At 31.3% G+C, this 22,838-nt stretch overlaps 1 protein-coding gene across 1 annotated transcript in view; it reads right to left on the minus strand.

Annotated features, from left to right (window-relative positions):
* LOC118180906 (tubulin beta-2 chain-like) overlaps nucleotides 1-20,986 on the minus strand; it is a 31,711-nt gene extending 10,725 nt beyond the window's left edge. The window contains exons 1-3 of the mRNA XM_035349981.2: nucleotides 20,811-20,986; nucleotides 7,706-7,814; nucleotides 7,478-7,588 (exon numbers count right to left, since the gene is read on the minus strand). Coding sequence (XP_035205872.1) covers nucleotides 7,478-7,588; nucleotides 7,706-7,814; nucleotides 20,811-20,867 — 277 coding nt within the window. The 5' untranslated portion in view covers nucleotides 20,868-20,986. The remainder of the gene's footprint in view (nucleotides 1-7,477; nucleotides 7,589-7,705; nucleotides 7,815-20,810) is intronic.
* Nucleotides 20,987-22,838: the final 1,852 nt, after the last annotated feature.

A 22,838-nucleotide genomic window follows, 5' to 3' on the forward strand; every position in this document is an offset into this window, starting at 1 on the left:
ATTATCCTATGTTAACCATAGGATGAGTTGTCACTTGTATGCCAAATGCAAAAATATTTTCTGTTTTAGATGCTAATAGAGCTTTTTGGCAAATTCAGCTTGACAAAGAAAGTAGTAGTTTGTGTACATTCAACACAACTTTTGGCAGGTACAAATTTAAAAGATTACCTTTTGCCATATGTTCAGCTTCAGAAATTTCCCAAAGAAAATTAAACCAAATAATTGAAGGTCTAGAAGGCGTTGAATGTATTATACATATCTTAATATGGGAATCTAATGAAAAGGAAAATGAGCTACGACTTAAAAAAAAAGTATTCCACAGAGCATGAGAAAATAATCTGAAGTTCAATAAGGCTAAATGTAAAATAAAAGTTAATCATGTGAATTATATAGAGCATAAGTTAAATGAACATGGACTAAAACCTGATTTTTGTAAAGAGGAAGCATATGTTAAAATGCCAGAACCTATAGATGTGCCTTCTATACAAAGATTTTTGGGAATGATTAATTATTTAGGCAAATTAATTCCTAACTTAACTACTATTACTGCACCATTAAGACAGTTACTTGAGAAAAATGTTCTCTGGGACTGGACTGAAAACATCAAAAAGCTTTCAAAACACTAAAAAACTGGTTGTAAAAGCTCCCGTATTAAAATTCTATGATGTTAATAAGGATATAACTCTTTCAGGAGATGCAAGTTCTGAAGGATTAGGTGCTATTTTACTCCAAGAAAATCAACCAACTGCTTATGCTTCCAAAGCCTAACGAAAAGTCAGAAAAATTATGCTCAGACAGAAAAAGAGCTTTTAGCTATTACTTTTGGATGTTCTAAATTTCATCAATATATATATGGCAAATGTATTACAGTTGAAACTGATAATCGACCATTAGAAAGCATAACTAAAAAAAACCTCTTTCAAAGCACCACAGTGATTGCAAAGAATGCTGCTAAATTTACAAAAATTAGATCTAGATGTATGATACAAAAAGGGAAAAGACTTATTAATAGTGGATACTTAGATGAGTAGAGCATATTTGAATACAACAGAAGATAATGATGAAGATAAAGAAATTTATATGCTGATTCCAGCATTTGATGACAAAATTTATAACTGAAGAAAGTGAATATGATGCTACACTACAGTGCTTAAAGAAATATATTCTGAGAGGTTGGCCAGAAAGGAAACATCAGGTGGAACCTCAAGTCAAAGGATCTTGGGACTATAAAAATGAACTGACAATGGAAAAATGACTTATTTTTCAAAGGAGGAAAGGTAATTATTCCTTTATCTATGCAAAAAAGAGATGTTAAATTTAATTCATGAGGGTCATTTTGGTATAGAAAAATGTAAGAAAAGAGCTAGAGATGTTTTGATTTGGCCACTTATGAAAAAGCAGATAAAATTTCAAAATGTCCTATATGTAATGAATACTAGAATAAAAACATAACAGAGCCTATGATACAACATGAATATATAAAACTTGGTATAAAGTTGCAATAGATTTAGTTGAGATTAACAAAGATGTATACTTATTTTGCAAGATACAGTATATCATTGATAGTGATATCTGATAATGGACCTCAGTTTGCAAGTAAAGAATTTGCAAAGAAATATCAATTTAAATATTTAACAAGCAGTCCATACCATCCACAGTCGAATGGATTAGCAGAGCGTTCAGTACAAATGGCAAAGAAATTGTTTAAGGATCCGCATGATCTGCTTGAGCTTTCTTTTTCAGTATTAGCTCATAGGAACACTCCAACTAATAGATATTAGGATCACCAGCTCAAAGACCTACAAGAACAACAACAAGAACGATTCTTCCTACATCCGAAGAATTACTAAAACCTCAAAGTTGTGAAAAACGTTAAAAAAAAATCAACCAAGAAAGAACTAAGCAGAAGTAATATTATGAACATCATACAAAAACATTACAATTGCTTAACAAAGGAGATTGTATTAGGATATATCAAGATAATCGCTGGAAACCAGCAGTTGTAGAAGTATATAAAATGCCTAGATCATATATACTGAGATCAGTTGGATCAGTTTTGAGAAGAAATAGATAAGACATTAGAGAAAACAGTTCAGCTGTTGAAGAGAATATCAGAAAAACAGAACAAGGAGTTAATGCACAGAAAACATGTAAAAGGATACTATTTCAGATATTCTCAAAGTTTAGAAGATCAACTACCAAACTCTGCTAACTCAGAAACAAGGAATGGTGAGCAAAGTGGGAGAGTGATTAGAAAGTGGCCATGTATTTGGACTGATTTTAGACTGTTTAATAAAAAAAAAGAAACTTTTGAACTCTTTAAAAAAAACGGAAATGTAATATTTAATAATTTGTAAATGGCAACATTTAATATTTAATAACTTGTAATTGGCAACATATTGAATAGAGATATATGAAATTAGAACTATGCTGGTACAGCAGTTCTCTAATTGCAGCAGTTCTCTTAATAATACATTATTATGATTATAAATAAATTATTTCTAAAAACTAAAAGTACACCCTCATTATTTTATAAGTACTTTTAATAGACAGATATGGTTGCAACACGGATGAGGGTAATTATTGCAAACTTGTTTCAAAATTTTTTGCATCAAGTGTACTTTCTGGTAAAGGATCAGAGACAATTTTCTTTAGTTAAAAAAAGTGTTAATTACTGAAACTATTAAAATATTTTATAATTATGATAAAATCTATGCATCTGAAACTGCAAGTAAAATGTTCTTGCATTTCTGTGATTTATTATACACTTTTCTATTAAAACTTATTTCTTGATTCTTATATTTTCTTAAACTGGGCCCTAGAATGAATTCCAGTTTAAGGAAAAATGAAAACAATATGAAATGAAATATTTTTTCATATTTCCTTAAACTGGATGTATGAAAATGAAATTTATCTGTAAGAAGATAATTGATTTTTTTGGTGAAAATAAAACTTTTTTTTTATTCATGCAAATTTGTAAGATTTTCCTTACATTATGGAACAAATGACATTTCTGAACATGTTCGAAAAAACTCATTCAAGCTCATTTCCTTACAATTTCAGAATAAATTTTTAAATATTTAATGCTGCAAAAATATAAATTTATGGGTGAGGAAAGCATAAATGAATGAGTGCATGATACTTAATTACAATCATACTATGTATGAGAAACATTTCAATAAAGTCAATAAACATGCACTTACAAAATTTTACCAATTATTTTTTTGCGATTCAAATTTTTCAATCAGATGGATTCCTTTCTTTCCAATGTCTAGCCATACAGATAACCTGTTAAATGATGATACTGCCATTATGAAATTTGATTTCATACCAAATTAAAGAAGCGTGGTATCAAAATACAGTCTAGGAATTGGTTGGAAATTTCCATTTCACCTGATGTCTGGGCACTGCTGAAAACAGTGAGAAGTGCAATGCTATAAACTAATTGCCTGCAGAAGCCAGAACTACACATCATCCTCATGTGGCTACCAGTGTGGTTATCGTCAAGCTTCTCTCCACTGTGGTACAGCGCTGTGATGCATGGTATGCTGATGTGGATTTCCCGTCGAAGACAGATGTAGCAGGAGCCCCTTAGAAAGTGAGATTCCAGTACAGGTCATAGCTACTGTGAAGCAATGCATCGATTCATACACAAGTATCTGGGATAGACCTAATACCAAGCAGATCCAATAGGTATGAAAATAGTAGCTATTTTTCATCCAGCTATTTTTTTGTTTTTTCATATGTTATTAATTGACAAGCCTTGTTTATCAGTTCTGCTAAATCCGAGAAAAGTTCCAATTAAAACATTTTATTGATAGTACTTTCATCTAATATTCTCCTTTGGTGCACAAAATCACCATGTGTAATGTCAAGCTCAACACCCCCAAACATCAGAGGGTTATATGCCCAAGAGATACATTAGAGATGTACAGGGTGATCTTTTTTAAAGTGACAGTGTTTGGAACGCCCTGTAGTGCGATCTAATAGCCGAAATGGCACCAAACTTGGTATTTATACTAATCAAGACATGGGAAAAAGGATTCCGTGAAAAAAAGTGTTAGTTCCAAAAATCGCTGCTAGGGCATTTTGTGGCGCTGCTGTAGCTTACAATAACGAGAATTAGCATAAAACACATGTACCAAAGAAAAATGCAAATGTTGTGCGATGACAGCGCCAGTAATAGGTGCTATAAAAGCAAGTAATATACAGCTCCGACAAATAATCTCAGCTGAAGTAAACGAGTTCCAGTGGACATGCCTCTCATGTTACTGGTGAAGCTGTATTACATGAATCAATGTAATGCATCCGCAGCTCTTCGGGAATTTCGAACCAGAAAAAAATTACGAAAGGGGCCTTTATCGCTTAATGGTCTTAAGAAAATGATTAAGAAGTTCGAGGAAATGGGGTTACTGACCATTCGTGCTGGGAGAGGACGTAAACCAGTATCAGAAGATGTAATAACTGATGTGGCAACTGCAATTGTCAAAGGATCGCAAGGAACCATTGCTTCTAGCAGCGCCCGGGGTGTAGCACGACAATTAGACATGAATTATTCCACTATATGGAGAGTTTTACGGCATGTTATTGGATTTTACCCCTACAAAACCAGCCACTTGCACGAACTGAAATCAAGTAATTATGATAAGCGAGTGACATTCGCTCTATCATTTCTTGCCAGGGTAGAAATTGATGATGCTTTCCCATGGCACATTCTGTGAGGAGATGAGTGCCATTTTTATCTCAATGGGTCCGTAAACACACAAAATAGTCGAATTTGAGCTTCTGAGCAGACCCACGCCTTGCACAAAATCCCATTAAATTCCCCAAAAGTCACTGTTTGATGTGATTTCACAGCCGAATTCCAAATTCGTTATTGGGCCATTCGTTTTTTGGACCATCACTCCGACAGGACCCCAAATGTGCACCATAAATGCAGAAAGGTACCATGAAATGCTGCAAATGTTTGTTATTCCACAACTTCAGCAAAGAAACCGTCTCCAACAGACAATCTTTATGCAGGATCGTGCTTCGCCACACATTAGTAATAAGGTAAAGCAGCTAATGCGCCAAAACTTCACTGATGATAGAGTCATAAAACGCAGTTTTCCAGTTGCATGGTAGCCTCGTTCCCCTGATCTCACGCCATGCGATTTTTGGCTCTGGGATTATACGAAATCTCAAGTTTATGTTGGTGGAGTATCAAATTTGTCTATTGTAAAGGAGAACATAAAAAAGACAGTGCGGAATATTCCTTGCGATATGTTACATACGGCTATGGAGAACGTTGTGCACAGAATGCACGGTGTTATTTCTGAGAATGGTGCTCACATTGAATGTGGTCTAATTCCTCACTGGGGAAGTTAATGTAGTAAATAAACATTAATAATTTAACTGTACGATTGTATGTCTTGATTAGTCTAAATACCAAGTTTGGTGCCATTTCGGCTATTAGATCGGGCTACAGGGCGCTCCAAACAGTGTCACTTTAAAAAAGATCACCCTGTACATCTAAAGATTACTCTTTTTTTCCTTGGTTTTACTGAGTTACTAATAAAAATGATGAACCCTCTTATACAAACAGAAAAACTGGATAAAAGTAACTTTGAAACATGGTGCTCCCAAGTGAAAATGGTTTAAATCCAGTCAGAAGCTTTTTGGACGTCCTGAGTAGGCAGTTAATTAAGCTAGAAACTACCAAAGCTAACCAAGCTGAACTTTATAAATGGATCAGAAAGCTTTAGCAATTACTGCTCTGAGTGTGAAATCAACTCAGGTAAAACACAGTAAAAAGTGTAAAACTTCATCTGAAGCATGAAGCTGCATGAAATTCCTCAGCCAAAAGGCCTTATAACTAAAGTATGTCTTACGAAGCAACTTATCTCTAAAAAGATAAATGAAAATGAAATAGTGCAGGATGACTTAACCTTTTTCCTTTAAAACTGTAGATAAACTTGCAGAAACAGGATCTGAAATTCCAGCAGAATGGCTAACATTTTTGCTACTGTAACCGAAAAATTCATAAACTTCAGAATCACAATAGAATCTTGCGAAAAAGTGCTTAACTAAAATACATTTAAAAATGAAATTACTAGAAGAATCTAAAAGCTGACCATTTAAACACACAAAAAAAGCAAAGTGCACGATGCATTAAGTTACCACAGCAATGGGAAAAGTCAAAGGATGCGAAAGACTTCAGGCACTATAATTGTAAGAGAAAGGACACAAAGCACTGAAATGTAGAAAAATTGAATGCAAAAAACCTAAATAAGTATCCATTAAACAAAATTGTCCTCTCAGCATTGTCAATACAACACGACAATTAGAAATACATAACTACACCTTGAGTTAGAAATCACGGCACACATGCGAAATGATAGAAATAAATTCACATGAATAAACTGAAATGAAAAGTTCAGTTAGCAAACAATGAATCTGTAGAAGTTAAAATTTATACAAGTGACACTTTAACACATAATATTTGATATATTATATGTTCTCAGGCTAAAAATGAACTTAATTTCTGTAAATTTAGTAATGCAACTTAAATGCACTATTTACTTTAGAAATAACTAACTATGTGCAAGTTAAAAATAAACATGTAGGAACGAAGATAAATGGCCTTAAGTTGTAAATCAGCCAGGTGCACCCTGTGTTTCAAATGTTCCTTTTAAGATACACATTTTTCAAATGATATATACAACTCATTATTGAATTAAAGGAGATGAATATGTATGATGTGCTTACTGGCTTAGACTTACTTTTTATTATAAGATAATAAACATGTCACTCATTTAAATCTAATAATTCTTAAAAATATATACCTCACAGTTTTATCACTAAACTGTGCAGTATGTATTTGTTTGTTAAATAGCAAGCAAATTTTATTTAATAAATAAATTAGCATACCTGCAAACCTATGACACTCAAAAATCAGATTTTTTTAAGAAATCGGGAGAATTTTCTTAATGACAAAAAAGATTTTTTAAGTAATAAAAATATGTAGAATGAAATTATATTTTATTATAATATAAGTACACCAAGCAGTAAATTGAAACTGAGGTATGAAAATGAATCAATTTTTTAATCCACTCATTAAAACTAGTGACACTCTGTGAAGTCTACAAATTTTATTGTAGTTATAACTGAATAAATTCTATACAGAATTATTGTAAGTACTTACTAATACAGAATAAACATATATAGATATATTTATAAAAGATGTTATAATGTTCTGCTCCAATTTAATATAATACCGAGTTCAAGGTAAACTTCTGCTAGTAACATTTAATTCTCTGAAAAAAAATCATAATTATTTAATACCAAATTAATGTGAATAAACAGTTATAGTTATTTTCTTATTTGCCAATCCTTAACTGAAAGGGGTAAATTGTGTTACATAAAAAACAGCAAACAGGATAAAAATACACTGTGCTCAAATATTACAGTTACTCTTAATTACAAGAGGAAACCTTACCAAAAATAAAATTATCTGGTCTGAATAATTGTCCAAATGGCCCAGATCGAACAGAATCCATTGTTCCAGGTTCAAGGTCCACCAATAAAGCTCTGGGAACATATTTGCCTCCTGAAAATAATGTAATATTTTAATAGTCTTAAGCTAAAAAACAAGAAAGATACTTCAATACAGATATTATGTTTTAACACATAACATATCAATGAATATTATTTAATTCTTGCTTACCAGAAGCTTCATTATAATAGACATCAATTCTTTCTAATTGGAGATCAGAATCACCATGATATGTTCCTGTTGGGTCTATGCCATGTTCATCAGAAATAACTTCCCAGAACTATAAAAAGGACAATAAAATTTTAGAAGAAATCTATCTCCTGCAATACAGTTTATAGCAAGGGTATAACTACATTGATTTTTAAATTTCAATTTAACTGTAATATTTTTTACTTCCTTGTACGAAGTAAAGGAAATATTGTAATCCAGAAAAATTCCGGGTATCGCATTTCAACGAAAATATCCACTTTGACCACTATCGAATGCAATTTAACAATGTTTTTGTGCGACATCTATACGTAAGGATAGAATAAAGGACTCTTTCCCCAAACAAATTATAAAACTAATTTAAAATTGATTCAGACTACATTTTTTTCATGGCATCTGTACATGTGTACAAATGTATGTACTTCACGTAACTCAAAAACGAGCAGCTTCAGAACGTTGAAATTTTGTATATAAGACTGCTATAACATGTAGATGTGCACCTCCCTTTTTGGTTGCAAATGATCACACCAAAACTATATAAATATATATACACCTACTCTGTTACTTGGCTCCATGAGCTCAGTTTTCTTTTAATCCTTATATGTTGGTAAACTGCATATTTTTGCTTTAAAAATGATTGAATTATGTTGTTTTTATGCCTTTAGTTAATCTGCGTGCAATAGTTGTAGAATTATCAACAATTTAAAAGTGGTTGAGCGCGGCTAAGCCTAATTTTTCTTACCATAGCAGCCACATTTGTTGACATTTGAGCAGAATAGTTAATCGAGTCTTTCTCTACCTTCAGTGTCTTTTTACCGAGTGGGACCATCAGGAAATTTAGTTTTTTGCGCCGAAAAATCTGCCTTTTTGCCTGCTGGCCAAGTTGCTTGTTTTTGTGCAGAAACCAATTTTAATTGTAAAAATTGTTTTTTTAATTGTTTTAACTGTATCTGATGTTTCATCTTTTTCTATATCTTTCAATTTTTAATGAAGCTATTTTGAATTTTCATGCATTTTTGCCTTGCTGCGAAGTGAGAACCGAATTAAATGATTCATATTAGGAGGAAATATTGTCGCTAGTCTGTCTCGGACAGAGGAGAATGTTTAGGAGTAGTGCATGTGCATTAGGTAAGCACCGCTGAATCATCTGTGGAAAACTTTTTTTATTTGTCTAATTTCTTTTATACATCATTTTAAGATTTATTATAGTATTTGAATAGAACATGTGGCAACGATTAGATAATTCTTATGCATTGAGTTATACAAAAATTATAACTTTAAAGTTTTATCTGTGAAAAGATATGCTTGAACATGTGACTAAAACTGTGAAATCTAAACAAATCTCTAATCCTATAGCTCAGATTCACTTTAGCTCTCATACACAAAAGTATCAAATATCCGACCTAACTGAGACAGCAACTTGTCAAGTTAACAAGGCTATCTTTTTTGACAGGTTAAATATATATTAATTACTTGCAAGTGAAGCAAATCTTTTTTTGTTTTTGTTTGTTTATCCTCCTTGAAAAGAGCTTAAGCAGTTGAAAAGAAAAAAATATTGTTATTTCTGCTAAGCAAAATCCACCACACTTATTTTGACAAAACTGATCCATGACATAGTTTACTTGCCCATGCACTCAAATCTTTTCTGTTTCAAATAAACAAATATATTAATTTTTGATTATGTAGGTTCTAAAACTAAGCATATAATCTTGTTTTTCTCACCAGGAGAGAGAACATGTAATGTCACCATGATGTTTAATGTTTTGGGAAAAGTACTTGCTATGGATATTTAATAATTATTTGATTAGATAACACAAAAACATTAAGTATACAAATACTTTTCCATTAATGCTGTTAAGGGTACTGTTCTGTTATCAGGACCGGATTCAGAAATGTATGCATACATGCATGTATGTATGTGTTCATATTTGCATGTATATATGGGAGTATGAATGTATGCATTTACACATACATGCACACGTGCATACATTCATAAATTTCTGAATCTGGCCCCCAATAATAGAACAGGACCCTTTTAAGATACACATTTTTGAAATGTGTATCTTACACATTTACAACTCATTATTGAATTAAAGGAGATGAATATGTATGATATGCTTACTGGCTTAGACTTACTTTTTATTCTAAGACAATAAACATGTCACTCGTTTAAAATCTAATAATTCTTAAAAATATATACTGCACAATTTTATCACTAAACTGTGCAGTATGTATTTGTTTGTTAACCCTTTGACGTGCGGTGGTCGCGCCCTGAAACCACCATTTTCCGAATTTTTTTTTCTCCTCTTTTTTTGGAAATTTTTTAATGAAAATGAATTGATTACTCATCTTTTACATCTAAATAACACAAAATGACTGTAGAATCATATATGTTTTAGGTATTAATACTTCAGATCTGATGCCTTTTAAAATTCGTTTTCGATGAGACAAAATAACTTCCTTTATTAATATAAACAACTTTAAATTTCAAAAGTTAGTCATCGCACATCAGGATTTCTATCATAAGCAATAAAAAATTGCAGTAATTAAACTGCATATATAAAAAAAAACCTCTATATGTATGGCATTTGCTATGTGGGTTCAGGGCGCGACCACTGCGCCACTAGAGCATTGTGTAACAATGCTTACAATCCTCTAGAGGCTCGGTGGTCGCGCCTTGAAAACCACAGGCGTTTGCTTCTCAATGGCGTTCGCTTGCTTTTCAAATAGGAATGTTTATTTTTACCCGGATATAGATAAAGGGCTTTGAAACCACAGAGTTATTTTATTACTAAACAATACATGCACCTGCCCAGGAAAAAGGGTCTTTCTTTTCCAAATATCTTTCTCTGACATCAACACACTTACCCCCAAGCTAGTATTGTGATTTTATAAATTATTTCCTGTGATTTAAATTTAATGTAAATATACTTTGCTATAATTAAAAATAGAAATTGCGTAAAAGTTTTATTTAAATTTAAAATATTTTCTGAATATTTTGGGACGAAATACGAATAAAATAAGTATGAATGGGAAACGAACGATCCGTACAAAGCCAAAAAGACCAAGCCCCCCACCCATTAACAAAAAAACACAAATTTCATGTGCCAGATGAAAAGAAACTAAATAACGCTCAACATATACCAGTGAAATTTAAATCCAGGCAGCGTACATTTTTGTAGCACAAGGAAGAAACCTCATAGAACAAGATGTATGTGCGAAACGTGCAGTGTGGGTCTATGCATGTGCCAAAAAGACAAAACATGCTTTGAACAATGTCACAAAAAAAACAATTTTTCTTTGAAATTAAAATAAAAAGCACTGAGTTCTTTTTTATCCTTATTTTATTGAGTTTTTTTAATCCATTTATCCAAATATCCTTATTATGTAGGTACTTATATTTTCACTGTTATAGTAAAGTTACATAAATGTTTAATTTTTAATTTTTTCTGACGATTTACTTCGTAAAATAATGTAAAAAAAAATTATATATAATACAATTCTTACATACATTTTTTTTTTTTAAGAATCCGTAAATTTCGTCGTTTGATGGAAACGCGCACGGAAAATGGTAAGTTTTTTCCCCTACTACATCAGTAAGTTTCAAAGTCCTACACACGCGGTGGTTTCACAGTGCGACCACCACCCACAGAACAATGGGCAAGAGTAGATTTTTTTTTAATTCATATATTATTTGTCTCTAGGATCATAATATTCAATTTCTAGAGTTTTTAGTTAAAAAAATTATAAAAATAATATCGCACGCGTCAAAGGGTTAAATAGCAAGCAAACTTTATTTAATAAATAAATTAGCATACCTGCCAACCTATGACACTCAAAAATCAGATTTTTCTAAGAAATCAGGAGAATTTTCTTAATGAAAAACAATAAATAATAAAAATAAATAATGTAATAAAAATATGAAATGAAATGATATAAGTGAATATGAAATGATATAAGTGAATATGAAATGAAAAGAATGAAATTATATTTTTAATAATGAATTAACTTTAAATAGTAGCTAATTAATATTTGAAAGTTCAATTATTATTTCTTAAATGCAAAAATATCTACATTGTTTTTTTAAGTTTTATTACATGTACCTTCTAATAACATAAAAATACTCTAATCATTAATCATTGCTTGCAAAACATGAATTAATAATTCTGCACTGTAAAATTGCGTTAAGAATATCGAACGATGGCAAAATGGAGCATACAAAAGGGGAAAAAGCTTTGTTATAATTCAAAGACAAAACCAAACATTCATTCTTCACAAAATAAACTTACAATAATAAAAAAATGTGTCCCATTTTTTATTTTGGGAGAGCTTTACGCTTATATTTTAGACTATTTTGAAAATTGCCAATTAAATTGCTCGCAGGTACAGAAATTACTTAATTTTTCTCAGATCTATTTTTAATAGTCGAATAATAACTACATCTCCATTTACTTAAGCTATTTTATAATTTTCAACAGAGCCTTTTATTTTAACTCTACAAGCATTTACTTCTACCTTTAAAAATGTAAGACGCGAGTTCCGCTGATCGAGGATTCTAGATAAACATTTCTCTAAAGATAACCAAGCATGTAACACATATTTCAGAGTTTTTCTTATTTCAGTATTATGCAGCCATTGGAAATGTTTCAATTTCTCCTTCCTTTTAGCAATTTATCCAAGATAATAAATATCAACAATGCATTCAACCACACTTACTAATACAGAAGCTGACCCTTTTTCACTGCTAAATTTAAGAGGTGAAAGATTCATTTCATAATTTAAAATATGAATTTCCTTTTCTTTAAGATGCCTTCAGTCTTCATACCTACAATTACTGGTGCACTTCGAATCTCCTTCTAAATTGAGGGAACAGAAAGTAAATTAAACTCAATTTCAGAAGATTTTGAATTAAAAAAATCTGAAAGGTTTCAGATTTTAAATTACGTCCAAAGAGGTGTTTTTTTAATGTTTTGTGTTAACTTTATTTATTAAATATCATGTTCTTTGCACTTAAACCTAAGATTCAGTTCAACAGCAATGTCGCAAAATAATTTTAAAATGAGGAATGAATTTTCGACACACAGTTCCGTGCGCTGGAGATAAAAAGTTTTTTCCCCTGTAGAGAGTGTTGCCATTGCTCGCTTTTAAATCGTTGAGTGTGTTAATCAAAATTTCGTTACTGTCTTACAAAATATGAAATCGTTAATAAAACAAATTCCTAATTTCAAATTTGGACTTTCAGATGCCCATATTTGCAGTAGGATTACATCATTAAAAATTGGATGGCTCTAGATATCGTTGTTTTATCACAATGCGAGAAACATATGCATTTATGCAGATTCTTCATTATTTAATATCTTCAAATAATAATGCAAATGCATTTGGTGGCAACAATTTGAAGAGTGATATGCCATTTATAATGATTTGACGCAAAATCGCAAAACAAAAACAACAGCCCTTCACGGACAAAGCCCCTTTAGACTAGAAAAAACTTATACAGTTTTGATTCAGTATTACTGCTTCTATCTACAGACAGATGGAATGGAACTGCTTAAATGCAATCAGTAACTGAAGATTTAGTATTTTTCATACCAATTTTTTCTGCAATTGCAGCCGTTTTTGTTCTTGCCACTTGAGTATTTCTTAGTGATGTTACTGCCGGGAAATATCTTTCTAAAAACCTGCAGGATGATTCAATGCATTCAGTGGCAGGTTGTGCTGCAGTAAAAAGGCAGAAAACTTTCTGCATAAGTAACATTTTGGTCTTTTGTTTCCACGGAGAAAAAATTTTTTCCAGTATAACTCACATTAACGCAAATGTTTAAGAACATCCGACCTTTCCACCCTGTGAAATAAAAAAAATTGCAATGACAAACAATACACACAGCAATTCCCTGACAAATAATAGAAGGAAAGTCGTCATCTGTGTACTATTTTTAAAAAGTACATGAGTACAGTCAAAAGTCGTTAATTCGGATACCCATAATCCGGACCTCAAAGCTACAAACTTTCTGCACATGTGTCGCGTTGACGCATGCGCACACGCATATACGCAGACCTTTACGGCTGCGAATATGTGTGTGCGCATGTGCAAAATACATTTACGAATATGCATTTAATGTGTAACGGACAGTTTAAGCTAAGAATTATCCAATTCAGTTAATGTTGCAGATTGCGTTGTTCCTTAATCTTCGAAATGGATCCGGCTTATTATTTTTTGCAAGGATCTACAAAGCAAAAGTATGTTTCGAAGTCTATTAAACAAACAGATTGGAATTCGAAGTTGATCTGTCAGCACTATCCTTATCTTTAAGGCAGATGTTTTTATTTTATTTGGCTTATAATTCCTTACTAAATGTAGTATTTCATCTCGATGTACTCCGTCTTTGATATGATTTAAATCAAATTCCTCGTCATTATAATTCGCTTCTGATGGCGAAGAAAGTGACACAGATGTTATTGAAAACGAAAAAATTTCGATTGACAAATTAGTAGGTATTCTCGACACAGCAATTATAGGACTTGAACAGCGGAACTTTGTAACTGAACAAAAAATTATGTCTGTTTATAGAATTAAAGAGAAAGTATTATCACATAAAAAATGAAGCAACTTAAACAACTTACATTGAAAGAAATGTTTAATAAAGTAAACAAATAAATATTAAGCTTTTTTTTTGTAAATTTTGATACCCTTTAGATCATAATTGTTCTTTATTTCATAAATTACGGTTTCATATTTTTAATTTTATAATTTCTGCATGCCATCTTACCAGATTTAAACTGATGATCTATAATCCGGAATCGCCGAAGTCCCGACGAGTCCGGATTAACGACTTTTGACTGTATTTTACATTTTTTGCAGACATAACTAAGACAAACGATTGCAGTTTTTTAAACTGTTTCTGGGAAGCATGTGAAACTTATGCTGCCCACTGGTGAGACAAAGGAAATAAACAACCTCGATCTTGCTTTCTGCTCATTGTTAATATATGCCAGATAGCCTACAGCAGCGCTCGATTCTCATTAGAGAACTGGAACACAATATTTTTGGAATCTCATACACAAAGCAGAAACGCACCATATCTTGCCAATGAAATGACATTGTTATTTTATATGCATCTAGAGAAAAACAAGCATCACTTTTTGGGGTGCAAAATAACAAAGTATTAAGCTACGTAAAAATCATGAGAAATTTTAGAGTAAAAGAAAGTCTGGAGAAATATATTACAAATCAGGTTGGCAACTCTGAATTAATAACAAGCTTAATTTTAAAAGATTTAGCCAATTTGGATAACTGGAATTTAACCATTATGTGCATTACAGACAGCTATTAAATGGCTGACAAGGATTCAATATAGTGCTGCAACGTGTTAACTAGGATATGGATCAAGGCATATCGCAGTGCAACTGACAGCTGCTAAATGGTGTGAAGTGGAAGACCTATAGCGCAAACATTCCGTCTTTTGTATTCTCCTCTTCGGTCAGATAAAACATGTCTATGACAGACAGCTCAGTAAATTTATTCTTTGGTCAGTATATCAAAAGTTTGTGGTTAAACACAAGCATTAATTTTTTCTGTTATTTATTCTGATCATAATTTTTTGTTCATCAATTACAATCAAGATTTACATAGTCCTGGTGAGATTACACAGATTTTAATTGAATTATAACAGCTTTCAATCATTTTATTAGGCCCTTACATATTACATGCAATTTATTATTAAACATTAAAAAAAATCTTCTATACGAGTTTTGCCACTCCTACAGGTCTCCCAGTAAAATGTGGTACAGACATAAGTTGTTAAAAATTAAAAAGGGTACTTTCTGATTGGCAGCTATGAATGACGATAAAACACACAATAGTATAACACTATTCTGATACTTGAAAATGATGACAATCTCTTGACAGATATTTTGTAAGTTAAATTTTTTTATTTGAACCATTATAGATTTTAGAGAAAAAGAGAATTAGCTAAAAACCTATGCTTCAGTAAGTATACTAAGTATTTCAGGACTAACAGAGGTAATTTTTTCTGCAAATTTAACATTAATTTTTGAATCAATATAAAAAGTATTCTTTAAATCATTTCTAATGAATACATACAGTTTTTGTGCTTTTAGTCACTTTAAAAGCCGGGTATTATGCATTTTCATCGAATTTCCTTTAAAATTTGATTAAAATCACTGCTAATTATCTACCTTTCCAAAAGGTATACCTGGGTAGAGTAGACTTTAAGGTACCCCTTGCATTATGGTGAAGTTGTTGTTTCATTTATGGTAGCCTGAATAGTTCAATGCTATGGAAACCCTATTGTGACATAATCAGGTGCATGATTCTGGAAATTTTGAATCATGGGATGTGTTGTAAGTATTTTTGTGGTGTATGTTGATTTGATTCTTTAGACGGTAGAATGGCCAAGTGTAGTAAGATTAATTTGAAGTTTCTGTAAGATTTGGAGCGAAAGGGAAAAAGAGCTTTAATTGACTGGTGTGTAAATGAAGGTTTACTTAGTAGCCATTATAAGTGTCCTGTATGTAGGAAGGATATGCGTCTAGTCGAACATAAAAACTGTTTAGATGGATTTGAATGGGTTTGTAGGAAGAAAGGTTCAGATGGTCACTCTGTGAAGCATTCAATCAGAAAGAGTACCTCGTTTGAAAAACGTCATTTGAGTATGATTGATATTTTGATTTTTACGTGGATCTGGGTGTACAAAGCGAATTCGAAAATCACGGTAAGTGAATATTTGCTTTTGGTAGTGTTTAAATGTATAACGTGGTTTTCCTTTTTTATGTTATTTTATTGTTTGGTTTAAAATGTTTTTATTGAAATTATGTATTTTTGTTTGCCTATATTGTAGAATTTGGTGCTCCTTTGACTTTGTAAGTGAAAATATATTGATGTGTACATGGACAAAGGGAGTGCGCAATGCAAGTTTGTGCAATTCTGGGATTCTTTTTAAAGTGAAAATAGGTCGACGTGTACATGGATAAAGTTAAAAGAGTGCGCAATGCCATTTTTGTGCAATGCGGGGATTTTTTTTTAAGTGAAAATAGGTCGACGTGCACATGGATAAAGTCAAAGGAATGCGCAATGCCATTTTTGTGCAATTCGAGGATTTTTTTTTTAAGTGAAAATAAGTCGATATGTACATGGATACCGAGTTTGTGCAATTGTTTGTCTTGTTATTTTGGCTTTGTGTAGCAGCGATTTGCAAGCCAAAATAACGAGTCAAAAAATTGCACAAAATCGGTATCTATGTACCGCCAAAAATCGCCAAGGGTACCATAAACTATACTTTTACCGGTATAACTTTTCATATTTTTTTTTATAAAAATGAAACCTTGGTTTAACCTTTGGATTATGGTAACTTGGCAATTTTTTGGCGACCAACCCTGCTACAGCAACCTGCTAGTTTTTGTTTCGACGGCAATTTTTTTCCAACAATCTGCTAGCCGAATTATGCTTATGCTAGTACTTTTATGGTGCTTAATCATGATGAAGATTAGGTGCGAAATTGGGAGAAAGTGCAGAATCGCAAACTGCATGCCGCGGTTTTAAGAATTGACTATACACGGTATCCATGTACACGTCGACCTATTTTTACTTAAAAAAAATCCCAGAATTGCACAAAAATGGCATTGTGCACACTCTTGACTTTATCCATGTACACTGCTAAAGTCCTAGCTAGTAACCTCTATCGCCTTACCAAAATGTCGCCAAACTACCAGTTACCATATTCCAAAGATTAGACAAAACTTTTAATGCTGCTTTTACTTGTTAAATTTGTTTTCAACTATCATGCGTCTAGAAAACATATCAAATAGCTATTATCCATTTAAAATACCCTATAATCACTGTTTGCTCTGTATATAGAAATCGCTTTACGCTTAAGACTTTTTTAACTACTGTATATTCCGGCGTATAACGAGCACCTATAAGTTCAAACTGCATTCATTAATTTTTAGGTATATTCTCCATATAAGGCACACTCTTTTCTTGCAAAGAAACGTGTGTGTGATGCTTTTATTTTTTGAAACCATTCATTCGAACTATGATGTACTAAAATGACAAGCGATAAGAGGAATATGTGTGTACTAGTAAATGCTTAAGGGAGAAAATAATTCTGCAAAGAGGGTGGAGGTTGTATTCAGTGCAGCTGGGCACAAGAATTATGATTCGTTTTTGAGAAAAGGGGAAAAAAATTCAGGATAAGAATGATCTTCCGACCTGAACGAATTCACAGAATTAAAATTCAGATGTTTCCTCTTTCTGTAGTCGTTTGAAGCCGTGATATTAAAATGAGCATCGAAGGCTTTAATAAATGCATTTGCTTCATTTGAAATAGTTGATTTAGTGTTGCTTTTAGTATTAAATAAGGCTCCAGCCATATTAACACTATGGTGGTTGCAAATGCAAAGCTATTTAGTTTGCAAAAGAAAACGGAAATCATGCAGTAGCAAGGGTGTTTGTAGTTGTCTTGTCCATATTATGTGGAACAATGGTTGCCGGAGCCTACTCCAAAGAGAGGTTGAAATTCTATTTTCCACCCCCAATTTTGAAGGAGGGATCCAGGGATCTTATACCCCTCTCCACTATCACCAATCCACATGAGAAGACTTTTGGCTCGTCACGTATTTACAGTGGCACCATACTGCACCTACACTATACACTTACAAACATCTACATCTTCTCCAGTATTTGAACCCGGGTCCTTTGGTACCAAAGTAAGGCCCCCCTAACCACTATAGCGTCTGGGCAACAGCAAGGGTGTGTGGTATTGGTGAAAGATGAAACAAATTATGACTATTTATTTATGTATCAGAGTTACAATGATGGTGAAGATGAATTTGAATTAGATGATGTGCCTTAAGATATAGCAGTAGATGAACATGACGCCATGTTATCCGATAATAAAAATTTTTAGCTTCATAAGATATGTCATTTCTTTTAAATAAACAGCATTTAGGTACATGTAAAAATCTAATTTTTGTGTGCTGTTTTGGTCCTTATTTTTAATCTACCATTTTTCTATCTGGCGTATAACACGCACTCATAAATTGTGACCTTACTTTTTGTATTAAAAGTGCACATTATGCACCAGAATATACGGTGTGTATATATATTTTACAACAATATGTTTGCTTCGTATATGAAAATCATTTTACACTTAATATTTTATTAATATATATTTTCCAATGATATAAAAATATTTTTCTTCTTTGTTTATAGAAAAAATATTTTGTTCCTTTTGTTAAACCAGTTATATTATAAAATAGAATACATTCAAAATTACACAAAATGAAATATATTTTGAGGTCAAAGCCCATTTTGGCAACTTAGATAGCTTCAGTAATGGAAGGTGCCATGAAATGCAAAATCCATAATTCATGTGAAAGTTGGTCATAATCATGCAACATTTAATTAATAATTTTAGATATTTACTTCAAATCAAATCAAATCAGATACCAAATCGTGACAAGCTCGAAAAATCTTAGTAACATTAATAAATACCAGTATATCAATTTATAACTATCTAATTTCAGCTAGCTTAGTTGGCAGTAATATAAATAATGTAAGCATTAATTCAAGCTTTTTAAATCAGTATATGTAAATACTAATAACAGAATTTGCACTAACATGTTTGTATGATATTTCTTTTTTATCATTGCTCAAAAACTAGCTATACTACACATTTTAGGCATATTAATGAAAAATATGAATATTTTATATAACATAATAAAATCGCAATTTTAATTAAGTAAAATAGTTATTCTGGTGTACATTATTAAAATTTGGCCCATTCTTATATTCTGCTTACGTTTGCTGTCCCAGAAAAAAAATTCAAGTTAAATTATGTTTAAAGTTTTATATTGCATAAAGATGGCTATAAATATATTTCTGCAATTTAAAACATAAAAAAAAATTTTTTTTTTTCTTTAACAAATCAATAGAAAAATAATTTGCCTTCCATTTTATGTCAAGACCGTTACATTGAGATTATTTTATCCAAAATTAGTTTGTAAATCTCTCTAAAAGGAGCAGTACATATTCAGTGATATAGATTAGTCAAGCTAAGTTTGACTACTTGAATATGTACTGCCCCTCTTTAGGCTGATTTACAAAGTAATTGGGGGTAAAATATTCTCAAGGTAACAGACTTGACATGAAGTGGAAGACAAATTATTTTTATTGATTTGCTAAATTTTTAACTAAAAATTTTCATCTGATTTTTTTATATTTTAAATTGTAGAAATAGATTTATAGTCATTTTATGCAATGCATTGCTCAAATTAAACTTTAAATATTAATTTATTTTGAATTTTCCTTCTTTTCTTCTGGAATACCATATGTAAGCAAAATTTGAAAATGGGTCACTTAAAATTTCACATCCATGTAATTAAAAATGCTTCTATTTTTAATTGCACAAAATAATTTTATATTAAATGCAAAAAGATAATGAAACTTATGAAAAATATTTCAGTTCCCATACTCTTTTATTGAGAAATGCTGCAATGCTTCTTCAGTGAAAAAATCATAATACATACATACATTAAAAACACTTATTAATTTCAACAGAATATGATTTTTAAAAAACATTGCAAAATAACGCTATAAAAACATTTGTAATTATATATCCATAACCATTAACAGATAAACTTTAAAAAAATTTCACTACAATTTTGTAATGTAATGCCGAGAATTTTTAGGAACATTTCTGCAGTTGTATTTTAGCATTTTATAAAGCACTGCTATTATACCACTAAGAAAAATAATATGAAATTAATCCGCAGGTCCTTAAAAGAGGTGACAAGATTTGGCCTATGGTAATATACAAATCAACTGAGAAATCTGATACTGACAGAAAAATTAGGTAAAATAAAGGAAACTAGCGATCAATTCGAATATAGATACAACATAGTTACTAAATATAGCATGCTTAGATATATATGTTTAATTTATTTTATTAAAAAAATATCTTATTAGTAGATTTTAATAGGCTTAATGAAAACGGATCATTTTTGGGTTCTTTGCTTCCACGTTTTTAAAAAATGAAAAATATCTCACCTTCGCGCCAATTTGATTACCGCACTGGCCTGCTTGAATGTGAACAATTTCTCTCATTATTTCAAAATTATGTTTCAAATTCAATAACGTTTAAACAAATAAAATAAGGACGTATTCGAAATATCCAACGTGCTCAATGCACACCTTCGAAAGAGCTAAAGAACTTCAAAAATACGGTTAATGCCTTTGTACCAATCACAGAACTGGAAAGATACGAAGTCACGAGGTTGCAAGTTTTTCCATGGTTACTGCATTCGTTTTAACGAGCCGGAGATGAAACTCTTGGCGGCCTTTTTCCCACTAATGGTTTGAACTTCCCAAAATTCAGTAATAGATTAACGCCCCTGATTATCATTCGAGTTTTTTCTTTTGAAGATGTTGTAAATACATGAAAGTCAATTAACAGATTATGCGTAGTGTATGGATTTTATTTATTAATAAGGGAAAACAGTTTCTGGCGGCATGTATCTTTGCTCCCTTCTTTTTAGAAAGAGACGGTACTTTTCTTTCTTTTGAATAAAACAGGTATGAAGAATTTTCAGCAGGAATCAAAAATGCTTATCAATCTCGAGGCCAACTAGAAAGGTCTGCTATAATTTATTTCATTGCAATTCTTTTAAAGGATTAAAAAGGGAGAGGGGAATAAACGGATTAAAAATATCAGCACTCCAGACCAAATAAAAAATACATTTCTTTTAAATCACTTCTTCCAAAATTTATATAGTTAATTCTCAATTAAATTAGCTGATAATGAATTATTTTTGAAAGAATGACTTTGCTTTGCAAAAATTAAATATGTTTTGGTAATAAATATATTTCGAAAATTTTAAACAGTACTCTAATAGTTTTATTTATTTAATTTAAATGGAAATCCTGCCTTCATTACCCTATGCAACTGTTTGGGTCATATACACTTTTACTAGTACGATTTAATATTATCCAGGTTATTGGGGTCCTCCTGCTATACATTAGCTTGACTCTACTTAATTAAAATTTATATTAAAAAACTATATATATTTAAGAGATAAGGAGAAGACGCGAATCTTAAAAGAATAACAATTTAAAACCCCTTGTTTACAGCTATAATGTAAACCCGGTATTTTATCAAAAACAGAAGTTTAATTTCTATGGAAGGTTTCAACTTTGACATTTTTAAAGCATTTCTTATTATTAATATAACGTGTAAATTTCTAATTAAACATCGTATAATACTACTTTATTTCCTAAAGTCGTATAAATGCTTTATACAAGCAGATAATTATCAAATAACTTAAAATTTTAAAACATTGCTCATGTTTATAGAGGTCAGTCCAGAGCTTAAATTCCGGTACTTCTTAGTTTTTTGGGATAAATCATTATTCTAGCCGGAGCGCACGGGAGCCTTAAATAAGAATGATCCAACACTTCTTTTATGTAACTGAACAACAATTTCAGTAGAAAGTTGTAAATAAATAAATAAAATAACTATTAAAATAAAATTTTATTTTTTTGCAATAAAATTACATTAAATATCGTTTATTAAATTTTAGTTTATCTCTTTACATTTTGTTTAATTTTAATTATTTAATTATTTTAATCTTTAATTATTTAAATAAATAAATAATTTTTATTTAATTAAATGATTATTAATTAATTTGATAATAATTAACTATTTAATTTAAAAATTATTAATGATTTTAATAGTCACTTTATTTATTTATTTACTTTTGTTCCTCTTTGCTGACTGTCTCCCATAGGGCTCCTTTCACTTCTAATCTTAGAAATTAAGCCCTGGGTTAGTCATAACCCAGTGCAATAGTCATAATCAGCGCATAATAATACGATATAGAATACAGTTATTTGGTTTGTGTTATTATGTACAACAATTTATGCGAAAAAGTTCTAAGAAAACTAAGCAGATACTCTCGAATTCAAGAATTGGTGACAAAGCAACTCCTTCTAGATAGTCACAAGGCCTGAGCCAACACCTTCTTTGTAGATAGTTCGAGACGGTGTTAGTACCAAGGAGGTTAGAATGGTTAGTATCAA

Source organism: Stegodyphus dumicola, chromosome X1 (assembly GCF_044657685.1).
Source record: "Stegodyphus dumicola isolate Sdum_Otavi_A_Nest chromosome X1, ASM4465768v1".
NCBI lineage: Eukaryota > Metazoa > Arthropoda > Arachnida > Araneae > Eresidae > Stegodyphus > Stegodyphus dumicola.